This window comes from Corvus hawaiiensis, chromosome 6 (genome assembly GCF_020740725.1).
Source record: "Corvus hawaiiensis isolate bCorHaw1 chromosome 6, bCorHaw1.pri.cur, whole genome shotgun sequence".
NCBI lineage: Eukaryota > Metazoa > Chordata > Aves > Passeriformes > Corvidae > Corvus > Corvus hawaiiensis.
The window spans coordinates 59,946,540-59,959,543 of NC_063218.1; the positions used below are offsets into that span (position 1 = coordinate 59,946,540).

General features: G+C 39.1%; 1 protein-coding gene across 4 annotated transcripts in view; it reads left to right on the forward strand.

Moving 5' to 3' along the window:
- Positions 1-362: 362 nt before the first annotated feature.
- Positions 363-13,004, forward strand: part of LUZP2 (leucine zipper protein 2) — a 218,499-nt gene continuing 205,857 nt past the window's right edge. Inside the window, exon 1 of one of the 4 annotated variants that reach the window (XM_048305462.1) lies at positions 363-698. In XM_048305462.1, the coding sequence (XP_048161419.1) occupies positions 637-698 (62 nt within the window). In that variant the 5' untranslated portion in view covers positions 363-636. The remainder of the gene's footprint in view (positions 699-13,004) is intronic. The other 3 variants (XM_048305461.1, XM_048305459.1, XM_048305460.1) reach the window with 3 other exon arrangements.

The window sequence follows — 13,004 nt, forward strand, 5'->3', positions numbered from 1 at the left end:
TAAATCCTAATCTGGAAGCTATTTCTGCTCCTACTTTGATATGGGGTGAATGAACACCTAATTGAAATAGTAGCTTGTGTGTTCATTTCTTGCTTTGCAGAAATGACACCTGGCTACGTGTAGGGACAGGCTGCTCTGGGGCTTGACACCTACTTGGAACAGCTTCTGCCTCCTGTCTTGTTTATATTCACATCACATAAAGACACTAACTGCAAAATACTGGTGATGTTTTTACTGCAGCTTTCTCTTAACTTTTTTTTTTTTTTCTTCCAGGAACGGTTTCTCGGCCATGCCCGGCTGTCACCTTGGAATGAGGCGCCGGGCATCACATCGTAATCCCTCCTCGGCCGCCCCTAAGGGGCGCGTCCTGGCCCAGCTGGCGGGGCGCGCTGGAGCAGCCGGCGGGCGGGCTCTGGGCGCACGGCACCAGCTCGCTCTGCCTCGTGATATCATTCCCGGAGCTCAAATCCGACTCGGCGTTCCCTTCCTCACACCGTCTGTCTGTCTACGCTGAGGTAGACACTTCCGCAGCGGGCGGGAAGCTCCCTTGGCGAGGCGAGGCGCCGTTGGAGGAGACGGGGACAGAGTCAGTGTGAAGACCAGTGTGAGGAACGGAACAAACGGAGGAGGGCCGGTATGAAATTCATCACTGCTTATTACGTGCTGCCTCTCTTTTCTGCCCTCGTCTTTGGCACTAGGTGAGTACCGACAGCTGTTTTCCTTAGAGTGCTCTTGCTTTGTTTCGTTTTTCAAATTCAGTGCTTTGAAGAGAAATAATACAGATTTCAGGTTTTCCTGGGGTATTAAGTTTAGAGCAAAGATTGATTCTTATGTGTCTCATTCCTGCTCCTGATCGTCTCAATATTGAATGTTCTCTTGGTGTTTTTTTAAGGTAGGGTTTATTTGTTTGTTTGGGGGGGTTTGTGTGTGGTTTTTTGGTGGTGGTGGTTTTGGGGTTTTTTTTGTTTGTTTGTTTGTTTTTGTTTTTATGCTGGGAAAGAGATGCTCCTGTATAATTCGGCCCACAGCTTGTGGGATGTAACAAGACAGTGACAAATATAAGTTTTATATATAGAGAGCAGTAAAACCAGATAGACCCTATTTCATTGTAAAGAAAGGCAAACAGCTGAAACTGAGAATAGCTAACGTTTTCCCTTGTAGAGTGCAAAAAAAAATTAGAAACACTTGAACAATCTCGTCTCAGTTAAGATTCTATATCTGAATATAGATCCGAGGCTTACTTTTTTTTTTACTGTTAATATGTTGTAGTGTTATGTCAATGCCAGTAAACCTGTAAAAAGTTGCTGCAATCTAGAAGAATTCCTTTCTGTGAAAGTAAGAAAATATGAACAAAATCTATTGCAGCTTAAAAATAAAACCTGTTCTGACTATGCAGTGTTCTGATAAGATAATGTGTTTTGGTTACTTGCTCAGAGATAGTATAATGTCTATGCTGTCGGTATAATATGTTCAGCAAAGAAAAGATGAAGCTGAGACACCATATCCCCTTGTCTTAATGTACACAGATGAGAAATTAATGTTGGGTACACAGCAGATCTATTATGACACTGCTCTCTGTTTAGACTGCTCAACTTCCAGTTCCTTATCAGTAAATCAAGCCCCCACATTTTGACGGTGGTATTTCTCCGCTGTGTTAGAATAGTAACACAGATTGAGTAATAAATAGTAATGAGTCTATAAAGCATGTTCTTGGAGGATATATGAATGTACATTTTCAGGGAAGAGTGATTTTTTTCCTTTATGCTTGGTCTCTTCTTGTAAAATGGGCATCAAAGCAGCTTTTTGCAGAAGCACTGCATGTTTTAAGGCTTAATTGTTCACTGAGATGTAAAAAGAAAAGAAAAAAATGTGTGCCTGGTACATAGTCAAAGTAAGGGACAGTACGAGCTACATACACAGGCAAATAATAACTGAAAATCTCTGAATGGGAAAATGTCTGAATGAGGGGGAAATCAGGAAATTGCTTCAATTATCCAGTAACTTCCTTACTTTAGAATGGGTTTTTATTGGCACAAGAGGGGTACTTTTTTTGGTAACATTTCTGGTTAGGGGTTCCACAGTGCTGGTCCATATGAACCATGCTGATGTGCTTTGGAATACAGCACTTGGAGGAATATATTGTGGTTCAATTCTTCTGATTTAATAAAAGGTCTAAGGAAACTTTCACTAGCAGTCATGTTAATTAATTTGGATTAACAATTTTATGCTCAATAAAGAGTGATGCATCCTTGGAAGAAGAGTTAAAATGGAGAGGAAGCACCAAACCAGCTTTTGCAGATGCAGGTTTGTATCTTGCATGAGCTTGTGCAGATTAACCTGTACTGAAAAGAAATACAGAAAGCTTAAAGACTGCTTGAACATTCATGGAAGTCAAGGTATCTAGTGTAGAGCCCTAAAAGTGAGTCCTTATCTTCTTGAGCAAATGGTATGAGAAATGAAACATAGCTAATTCCTGATAATTATTAAAAAAAAAAAAAAATTCAAATCCTTCTTCACCTTTCAAAAAATAGTCAGAAAGAACATCAAGAAGTTGAAATAGGCATGTGGATGCTAATTATGAAAATTATAATTCTGAGGAGTGTGTATATTTTCATAAAAGTACTACTATATTGTGGCCAGTGTGATGATGATTTATGTTCTTATGTAATTAAGGGATGAAAATGATCAATGTGAGAGAAATTCCAGTTAAAATTCCACCCAAGTACAGTATGTGTTGCAAAGTGAGTTTTGGTACCAGATTGGCTATCCTGTTAAAAAAGGAGACTGGAACTCTGTTGTAGAGTTGGAGATTTATAAAAGTCCTGGGCTACTCTCTTCAGCACTCACTTGATTTTTAACTGGCTGTGTAGAAGATAGAGTAATTTTTCAACGGCACATACTGGAAGTTTAAAAAATGCAATGCTATCAACATGTCATCCACTGGAAAGAGATTATGCTTTAATCTCCTTCAGCAGAAGGCAGTTCTGGCTGTGGCAGTTAATATTTGTTGTAAACATATGGCTAATTCATTGGTTGGACCTAACAGAGTAGGTTTGCAGGACTAGTTTTGCTTGCAAAAAAGCAGGGTCCAATATCGTGCTGTGTGAAATTGCTTAGCTAAGGCAAAATATTAACTTTGCAGGACAGAGTTTTTCATCATTAGGATTTATTTTTGTAAAAGTTCGTACTCTATTTCATACATTGGTGCTGAAATCAGTGAACACAGTGCTTGTTGCAGAGGTGGACTACTCATGGATTTTTTGTTCCTTGTTATGAGGTGATGCCATCTTTTTTGCGTCATGTCATGGTCATAGTTTTGAAAGATCTCAGCATGTCTTCAAGCCTAATTGCAAAGAAATATGAATTGATGAGTTAAGCTATGTTAAGGCAACACGTCATCTTTTCTTATTAAATAACATTGTTAAAAAGAGGAAAATACACAGCTATCACCTTTATTTCATAATTGTATGTAACTTCTAAACTTGGTCTAAAGTCATACGCATGCATCAAATGCCTATAAAATTACAGAAAGTTCATGGTTTTGAGAAGAATGATCTTTTCTGCATTATCTAAACTGGATTTCGGTATGGCTTTGAGACACAATGATAAGTCTTAATCATATTTCGGGTTGGTTGTAGTGCCAAAGAGGTCGTAAGATTGAATTGAATTTGTCTATCCAGTTAAATATGTATCTTTTGACGGCATAAGTAAAAAAATTTCTGCTCTAAAATCAGTCTCTCAAAATGCAAGGTGCAACATTTTTGAAGGTGAATTTAGCTTGGTAAAAATTATGAAATTTGTGTTTTCCTGTCCATTTTTGTTTCCTTTGACATTTTGATTTTGGCAGATTTAATGTGATAGTTTTTATATGTTGATTTTTTTCATACGATGCTGAAGAAAATACAGGATTTTCATATGACATCAGAAATGAGTCTCACTGCCCTGAGAGTTCAGGGAGTAGACACAGTGTACAATAAGCTCAGGGTCTTGTTCTGTGGCCACTTTGCATGCTTTTGTGGCCCCAATCACCTGAACAGTCTGACTGGAATGCTGCTTGTAAAAGGGAATCTTACATGAAGGCAGTCATTGGGGTCAGTAATAGATGTGTGGTCCAGATTATCTTGTCTAGTGAGACCTCCCTACTTTTAGCCAAAAGGACAGTTTTCTGAATATTATTTGAGCATTACTATTGAAATGCTGTACACCAAAATTTTTTTGTAGAAGAAGCTTGGTGTGAAACAGGGCTTTCCTTTTTTTTTTTTTTTTTTTTGTGACAGTGCATGCCTTTCTGTCCACTTGTGAAATATGGCAAGCATACAAGACACTGAATAATTTGATTGAAGTAGAATGCTTCATAGCAGAGAACAGGACCATAAACCCAACAAGATGCACTTCAATAACAATAGTAATATTTCTACTACAGGAACTCATTAAATGTATGTACAAAGAACAGGGCTGTAAAAGAACTTTTTTCAATTGTAGAGAAGTAGCTGGTGGTAATTTTTTTCCTAAAAGTACAGTTTATTGTCAGTCTTACTACACTGATGTAACAAAGCAATCTGTAATACAATGGCTTCAGAAGAATGCATCTTCTGTCATTTGTACGAGGATAAAAGTAGTGTGTTCATTTCAAGTTGCTTAATGAATATACAGGTGTTGATCTGGTGTATGTCAACTGTTGGAAGTGATAAAAATATGATGAATTTCCTTATTAAGCTTGAGAATGGTTGAGCTTTCCTTGGATGTATTTTCAAGGTCAGCTATGTTCTTTACATTTGTTGGGTTTGGTAATTATTTTTTAAGGGATATGAAAATAATTTTTTCCCTCCTTTCAGATAAAGGTGTGTAAATGACTCAGCCTGGGACTTGAGGAGAAGATAAAGAGAAACATATCTGATGTTACTGTACTGGCATGGAGTGGGAGAAAGTCGAAAATCCTTGTTTCTAGTTTTTTAAGATCTTTTTGGTTTTAAAAACACTGGGCTATAATCAGATGTTGAAGGAAACTGTTTTTCATTTAGACTGATATGAGAGTAGATGGAACCCTTCTTCTTTATAGATTTTGGAGTGAAGTATGAAGCTCATTGAATGTTAATGCTCTTGGCTGTGGCCATGCCATTGTAACATTCTCTCTGGCAGGTTGCCAGAACCAATTCTCACACATGAAATCTCAGACTAAGGTCCAGTAGTGTCCCTCCTCTTCCCCACAATTGAAGATTAATTCTGCTGAGTGGTAGTAGGCTAGTTCTTTAGGAGGAAATATGATACGGTTTTTTTCTGTAGGTTCTTAATATGCTTTCTGAATTCTTTCAGAAATGCAGGGGTAATAAATATAATTTTTCTCCTGCTTAGAATTCACACTTCTGTTGTCTGAATTTTCTGGGCCCTGAAAGCTTTCTGATTTCTATCAATGTGGATGATGATGCTTGTTTGGTTAATGGCGTGCTAGGATTTATATCTGAGGTACAGAAGTAGTATTTAAGATGTGACTTGTGGCCATTCTATACCTGAAGACTATGTGCTTTTGTTGTGACTGTGTTTAAGTATAATGGGTGCTTAAACCAGTGGTGCAACTCCATAATTTCATGGAATGTGTTTGGCTCGATGGCTTTTTTTTGATGACTTATAAGAAAGTGCCTAACACAGCAAAATAGAAGCTACTTGCACTCTGCTGCCAATGGAATGGAGAAAAATGCATTGGCAATATCGATGGTGCTCCATATATCTAAGATCATGAACCTAAGCTAAAAATACAGAAAGAAAGTCTCAGTTTGGCCAGAAAAACTAAAAATAGATTCTTTTGTGATGTTGGAATTCTGTTTGTTATGCTATGGATAATGGATAATTTCTGTCCAGGAGACTTGCCATGGAGTTACTTTTGACATTTTAATGTGTTCTTTGTTTTTAGAAAAATTAGAATGCTGACACTTTCCTGTGTCTCATTTATTAATTTACAGTAAGGAACGAAGATAAGGATATCTTAACCTAAATTGTAATCCCTTTTTTAGTGAGATTGTGAGCTCCATATTATTTTCCGTATTTAATAGAAAACTGTTCACAGACAATATTCCTTATGATGTACCACTCTGCAGACAAAGAAATCTCATTTATGCCACTTGTCAAAGCAGTGTTTCTTCCTATTGTCTAGTTTCGCACAATGGGTGCACCATCTGTCTTGTAAGGGTCAGATTGTAAATATTCTCTATGTGGAAGTCAAGTAATATATTTTTCAGAAAGCCTGGAGAGTTTTCATACCATCCTTCAGTCTTAATATTGTGCAAAGGTTTAAGATGTGTATTGTTATATTTGCTATTTCAAACTTATTGGAGGGCAAGTATCTTTTAGAAATACTGAAGAATAAATATGAAATTTCATCAAATAGCAGTTTTTATGTGCTACTATGATTTTCTTTACTCCCTTTCCTTACTTACTCATCTTACCCTTTACATAATTCCTGTGTTTAGTGTTTACTTTTACTGGTTTTTATCTTAGCAATATTTTTGTAGTGTTCTCTCTTAAGTTTCTGCTGTATTTGTAGGTACAAACAATACTTCAGTCAATCATTAGAGAAATCAATACATGAATCTTACAAGCTGAAGAAATAGGTGTGTACAGAATTTCTTGATATCTTACTTGTTGATATTGATTAATAGCTTCTATGGAAAAAAGTAGAGAAGTGTCAAAAAATTCTGGTGTCTTTTGTCTTCATATGCTATCCTAGGAAGAAAAGACTTGTTTGCTGCCAGCTAGTGGATATTACCCAAAGTGTTTATTTTTCCAACCATTTACATATTCTTGTTGTCATTTATGAATGGTCGTATTTTGTCAATTTGTGGTCAGTTTCCTTGAAGGAAATAGGTAGGTTTTCTTTGCATTTGCCAACTGTGACAATTGAAGCTGGTTGAAAAACAAAGTAAACCTACTTTGGACAAATTGAAGCACTTAGAAAATGGAGCATATATTTGCTGAGTCACATCTAATTGCAGAACTAACACCTTTGCCTTTTAGTTGGAGATGGAACTGCAGCAGAGTATCTTTCTAATGTCTCCATATGTGATGGTCTTCCAGGCCATCACACTTCTACCCATGACATTGCTGCTATGCTCTTGCTTTGACAGCATCAAAACACGTTCTATGCAACAACAAGGCAAATAGGGATTTATGATGGGACCCAGTCTCTGTAATTTCACCGTAGTGAAATGACACATAAACTAATCATCAGTAATTGTTATGGGTGTTTATATAGCTTGTTTTGGTAGTGGGAGGGGAAACAAATTACCTGGTGTAAGTGGTAAACAAAATAGTTTAGACATGCTTTATATTGTTGAATTCTCTAGAGTTGATACACTTCTTCAGGTGATTCTGTGTTTTTGTTGTTATGAATGACTGTAGAAGTAGAAGCTCTGACTTTGTACCTCAGAACTGCTTGGTGAACCAAGAGTAGCAATAAGCCCAGCAATTACACTATGCCCACCTTATGTGTGTCATCCTCATCATGTTTGAATGATTTTGCAGCCATGTGTTTGTTTCAGGCTAGTCTGTGGCAGTAAACATGGGGAAAAAAACCTGAGATTTTACTGAAATGTGGAAGAGAAAATAAAAAAATATGTGGAAAAATTGAGCTGACAAGACTGAAATGCAGCAGCTGTGCTCTGGGTAGATTGTTAAGGGTTTCTTCCTCCTGAGGCAGTGTAATGAAACGTGTGCTTGATGTGCAAAGAGAGACTGTCTCTCTTGAAAATGGAGAACAAAAATCAATTTTTATACTGCTTCACTTAGGTTTTTTTATTAAGAAATATTTTTCAGGATGGGGTGAAACTTAGCAAGGGTGCAAATCAAAGAACTATGTTTAGGTGTTTAGTAGCTGAACCTTTGAGATGCTGTGCTGAAACTATTAAGTTGATAATTAATTGTTATTTTCAGTGCCAAAATGCCCAACATAGCCACTGTATTCTTACTACTTATCAATGGCTGGCATAGTCCATCAGTCATGCTGTACTTCTACCCCTCTGATCTGTGGAGAGTACAGAAGGTCCTGGCATTTCTTCCTCTGAAAATAGGTACTGTTGATTTTTTGTTGGTTTTGATTTGTTTTCTTCTCCCTTATGTGAAGGGAGCCAACATTTGCCAAGGGACCAGATATTTTTGAGAGGCTTAATACCTATAATCTGCAATGGATTTTCTTTCAAGTGAGATGAAAGAATCTAATCTGATTACTTTTGAATTTCAGAAGGGGAGAGCTGGTTGACTGCATTAACCTTTTGAAAATCTGAATGCAAACAAGAGCTATATTCTTTAAAAGTAAGACTATTCTCTAGATGCTGTTGGGTATGGGGGATACCAAATAGTCGTGATTGTTAGGAATCCATCCTGACCTCTTTTAGAAAGTTTAGCCTTGCAGCTGTCTTCATTTTACCCTCAGTCAAGGGATAAGATTATTTGGCTTAACGCAAAGGGTAATGTTGGGGTAGCTCAGCCCACTCTATTGGGCCAAGACCATGGAAAGCCAATCAAACCAGGGCCATCCACTGGGTGGATTTCCCCACCCATGACAGTGGGTCGGAGGGCGGATCAGAGGATGTGACTGAAGTCTAAGTCGCCTCCCCCTGGGTGGTTCCTGGGGTCAGACTACCTCTCCCTACTATGGAAAGTTCTTTGTTCTTTGGATGTTTATTGGTTCCCTGTCGTGACTCCCGCCTCCCTTTCTTCCCCATTGGTTCTAGAAAATTATATCCTCCCCTTTGTCTGTATCCCATTGGTTGCTTCCCTTTTCCCCATCTTGGTCCATCCCCCCATAAAAAGCTGTGTCCTATGCTTCTCGGGGCCTTTGCTGGTCCCGGGACCCTCTTGCAAATAAACCTGCTGGAACCCACACCAGAGGCCCCTCTCTGTTCCCTTGCCTCCGGGCTGACGCGAGCCCTGATACCGGCTGCCTGTTGTGTCTCCTCTGAGGAGGAAGCAGCATGCGCGTCTAACCTGCGCCTCGCTTTTCCACTGAAGACGTTCTGAGGACGTTGTGGAAGTGACGCTGCGTTCCCTCTGACTGAGGGCACGCCAGGGCTCGAACATTCGAGCCAGCCAGCATCAGGGTAAGGCTTGGGTAATTAATCAGTAACCATGGTGCCTCAATGACAGTGAAATGAAGGAGGGGTCAGAATCCATTACAGCATTGCTGCTTTCCTTCTGTTTCCTTCATTAAGCTTATTTAATGTTGCATTCAGTGCAGCCTAAATTTAATTTGATGAAAAATCAGTCTCAAATACAGTTTTCTGTGAGATCACTGCATTCATATATGAATATATATGCATTCATGTATGAAAACAAACCACTGTCTTCAAGTGCATAGGTAGTGAACAGAGACTCATCTGCTTTTTTGTTTACTTGTAAAACCACTATCTGCTCTCCAGTGTACAGATGTGCTGTATTTGGCTCAGGAAAGTTTATGAAAGCAGACATTTAATTTAATTTAATGTATTTCTTTACCTCTGTTCCTGTTTCAAACATCCTAGTTCTTTGCCTAATTTTGACTCAGCTGAAGCTCCTTTGGCACAAGGGCAGATTGTCATCTGTTCCTGGGCACAGAAAGGATTAATTTTGCCCCTAATTCAGTACCTTAGTGGGTACTGAATGGGTGTTACAGTAGTTGCAAGACACCTAGTGTCCCAGGTTCACCTTTAACAATTTTAGTTTATTTATTACTTGAATATTTTAAGCCTTTGTTTTAAAAGTTGCTTTCCTTTTGTTTTTATTAATGTTTTCTGCTCAGAGTTGTTCATAGGATATTGCTAGCCCTCTGCATAAATACGAGTAGGGGAAATACCAGCACTCGTGAAATTAGTACTGAGCTTAATAGTGGGCCTTCCAATATGCAAAAGTGAAGAATGCAGCCACGGCAAGGCTGTATTTCCATTTCTCTTAGAATTCAACAGACAAGTAAAAAAATGGTATGTATCTGTCAGTAATTGGGTGTTGCACGTCAGAAGGAAGTTGCGCATCATAGCTGAAGGATGTTTCTGTTGAAAATTGGATCTGGATATTTAACGTTTAGATTGTGGCAGGATCTGTGCTACTGAGAAAAGAAGAAAACAGTACTCCCCATATAAGAGCCACTATCTGAGGTCAGTGACTAGACTTCAGTGTAAGAGTTATGGTAGTCCTTTCCAATGATTAAGAAAGAAATGCAGTACTGTGTTTCAGAGTGGAGCTGGCTCCGATCATCAGCTGGCACTGCAAATTTATTCCAGCTATGGATCTGCCCATTAACCAAGTGAAGACATCTTTTAATTGTGAGCATTGTATCTTTTGTCAGTTCAATGAGCATTTTCAATACTTTGATCCGAATCAGTATTTACGACTTGATTCTAAGGCTGAGCTGCATAAGAACAGCCAGTGTTTAATGTTGTGCCGGTTTGGCCAAATTTAGAAATATATCCTCTGAGAGAAGGCAGGTTACAAACCACCAGGTTTGGGAAAAAAGAAACTTTTTCCTCAAAGGAAAGTGAAAGAGATAGAAACAATTTATTTAACAAACACACGGGAAAAGGATAATACTGCTAAATAATAAAATCTCTCGCAGTGGAGAAAAACCTGGGAAAATGTTAGAGTCCTCCCTTTGGTCTCCCTCCTCCTCGGAGCTGGGACTTGGCCCAGGGCCAGGCCCTCTGTGCTCAGTGGAAAGTCCTCCCAATGTGTTCTGATACTGAAGCAGTCCAGCAGAAAAAGGGAAAAAATCTGAAATTCCCGGAAAAACAAAGTTCAACTCTCTGGAGGGAAAAAAAACCAAAAAATGGCTGAACAAGCAAGCAGGGTGCTTTCTCCGCTCCTGCTCTCCCAGCCGCAGAATGCAGAAGCCAAAAGAAAAAAAATGCAGGGAACAAGAGTGTGTTATCTCAGTCTGCATCCTTGAGGGTTTTTTTTCTTCCCTCTCTGCTCAGGCTCAGTTTAAAAGCATAGAAAGGTATATATACTAATTTCTGGGCATAGTGCAGTGATAGGGAATACAACATCAAGTCACCCCAAGACAAATGTCAAACATGAAAAATAATGTTATGTTACCTATTATTTTCAAAACTGAACTAGCCCCTTTGAAATAACAGCAGCATATAAAATGGAGCTCCCTCCAGACTTCTTGTGCAAGAATATGTTCTAGTCTTTGTGAAGGTTTCCACCCTTCCAGACTGTGTTCATTTGGTGTGATATTGATCACTCTAGTACCTACCTGACACCTTTCTTACTCAGCTGCATAGATAATTCAAAAAGATTGCATATTTCTTCTTCAGCAAGCAGATAACAAGGAGGTAGATAAGAGAAAATCAGGTGTTTATATGGAATATAATGATATCTAATATCTCTCTTCTAATCTCTCACTATCTTTCACTACTAAGGAGTATTTGTGCTAAGAGTGCACTCTTTTTTTAAATAAACTGTACTAGCTGAGTCTGTTTTTGCAGATGATGCTTTTTACTTTTATCTTAAGTGTTTGCAAAATCTAGAAACGTTGGGCTGTCAGTATTATTCCTTTAAGCTAAATCAGTGGGAAAGATGGTAAATGCTGCCGGAGAAATCTAAGCAGTTTTATTAGAGCTGTGCTTTGAAGAATAATGAACAAAACTTTTAGAGAGCAAGGCATCGGAAGTTATGTTATTTAAAAGCAGATGAAAAGAAAATTATGTCCACCTTCTGAAACAAAAAGGTAGGAATATACTATCTGCAGAAATTAGCTGAGGAGCAGAGAGATGCTGCATTTAAAATGGATTTTGGATCAAACCTACCGACACAAAACCTCATTTTGGGGTAGTAGTTACTCCATGACATTTTCAATGCTTTATTTGCAGTAATGTCCCAGTATGCCTGCCTAGGTGAAGCCAGGTAAGAATTCTTTTCTTTGGGTATTGGTTTAAGACAATTTTAAGGAAGACATACTAAAAGGAGTTACCTCCTCTTTAGTTTTAACTAATCCCTTTCCAGCAATAAGGAGAAATGAATACCAGTAGATATAAGTGAAAAAATAACACTTTACTAAAAAAATGAAACAGCAACAGGAAAGAATAACAGTAATAACTAGTTATAAAATTGCTGAAATCTCGAGGACTCCCTGGGAACAAAGAGAAACTCAAAATGGTGGAGTGACCCTTTCTCCAAGATGGTGCCCTCCACAGAGAAACATGGGTAGGGAGATGAAAGGAAGATGGTGGCAGCTGCCTCCCTGCCTTGTCCGCCCTTATCTCTCTGGCTGCAGCAGCTCCATCAGCTAATGTGGCTGGCACTCTCTAGCAGCTGGTACTCAGTCAAGGGCTAGAACTCATGGAGGAAGTTCACCTTTCTTTCAGCAGAAGACAGCAAGGTAGCTGGCTGGGGTGATTTGGACTCTGTGCCGTCTCACTTTGGCCGGGCATTAGTGGTGGGCTGGGATGACTGTAGGGAGCGGGCCCGATAAGGTCCTCTTGGCACGATGCCATGGCTTGCAGATAGGCACTCACAGAATCTGGCCCGAGGCAGTCCATGACTGTGAAATCCACCCTCTCAGGAAAAAAAAATGCCGGGAGCAACCCCCTCTGAAAAGAAACAGAAGAAAACCCGGAAGGGAAGCCTCTGCTTTGAGAAGAGCTACGAGGCAAGAGAGAGGTCTGGTTGGGCAACTCTGACTTTTAAAAAGCCTGGGGCAATCCCCCTGGCCTCTGCCCGACTGTTCCATTTTCTGGGTGCAGGGTCTTAAAGAGACAGTAGTAATTTTGGGCACAGGTAGATATGGAATGCAATAATGTTTTGGGTTATACAGGACACTTTGTTAATGGTAGTCAGTGTGCATTTGCCTGCCTATTGTGTTTCTCAGCATTACACTAAAGTCAAAACCCACTCCAACTGCATGCCCCACCCTTGCACACCAAAAACTCAACTCAGTCAGAATGTCACTGTAACAGTGGTAAGGAAGCAGATACCCCTCAATTAATTTGTCATGAAACCTTGTGCTATAGTTGAAGGACATAGCTTTACTGAGGATGAAG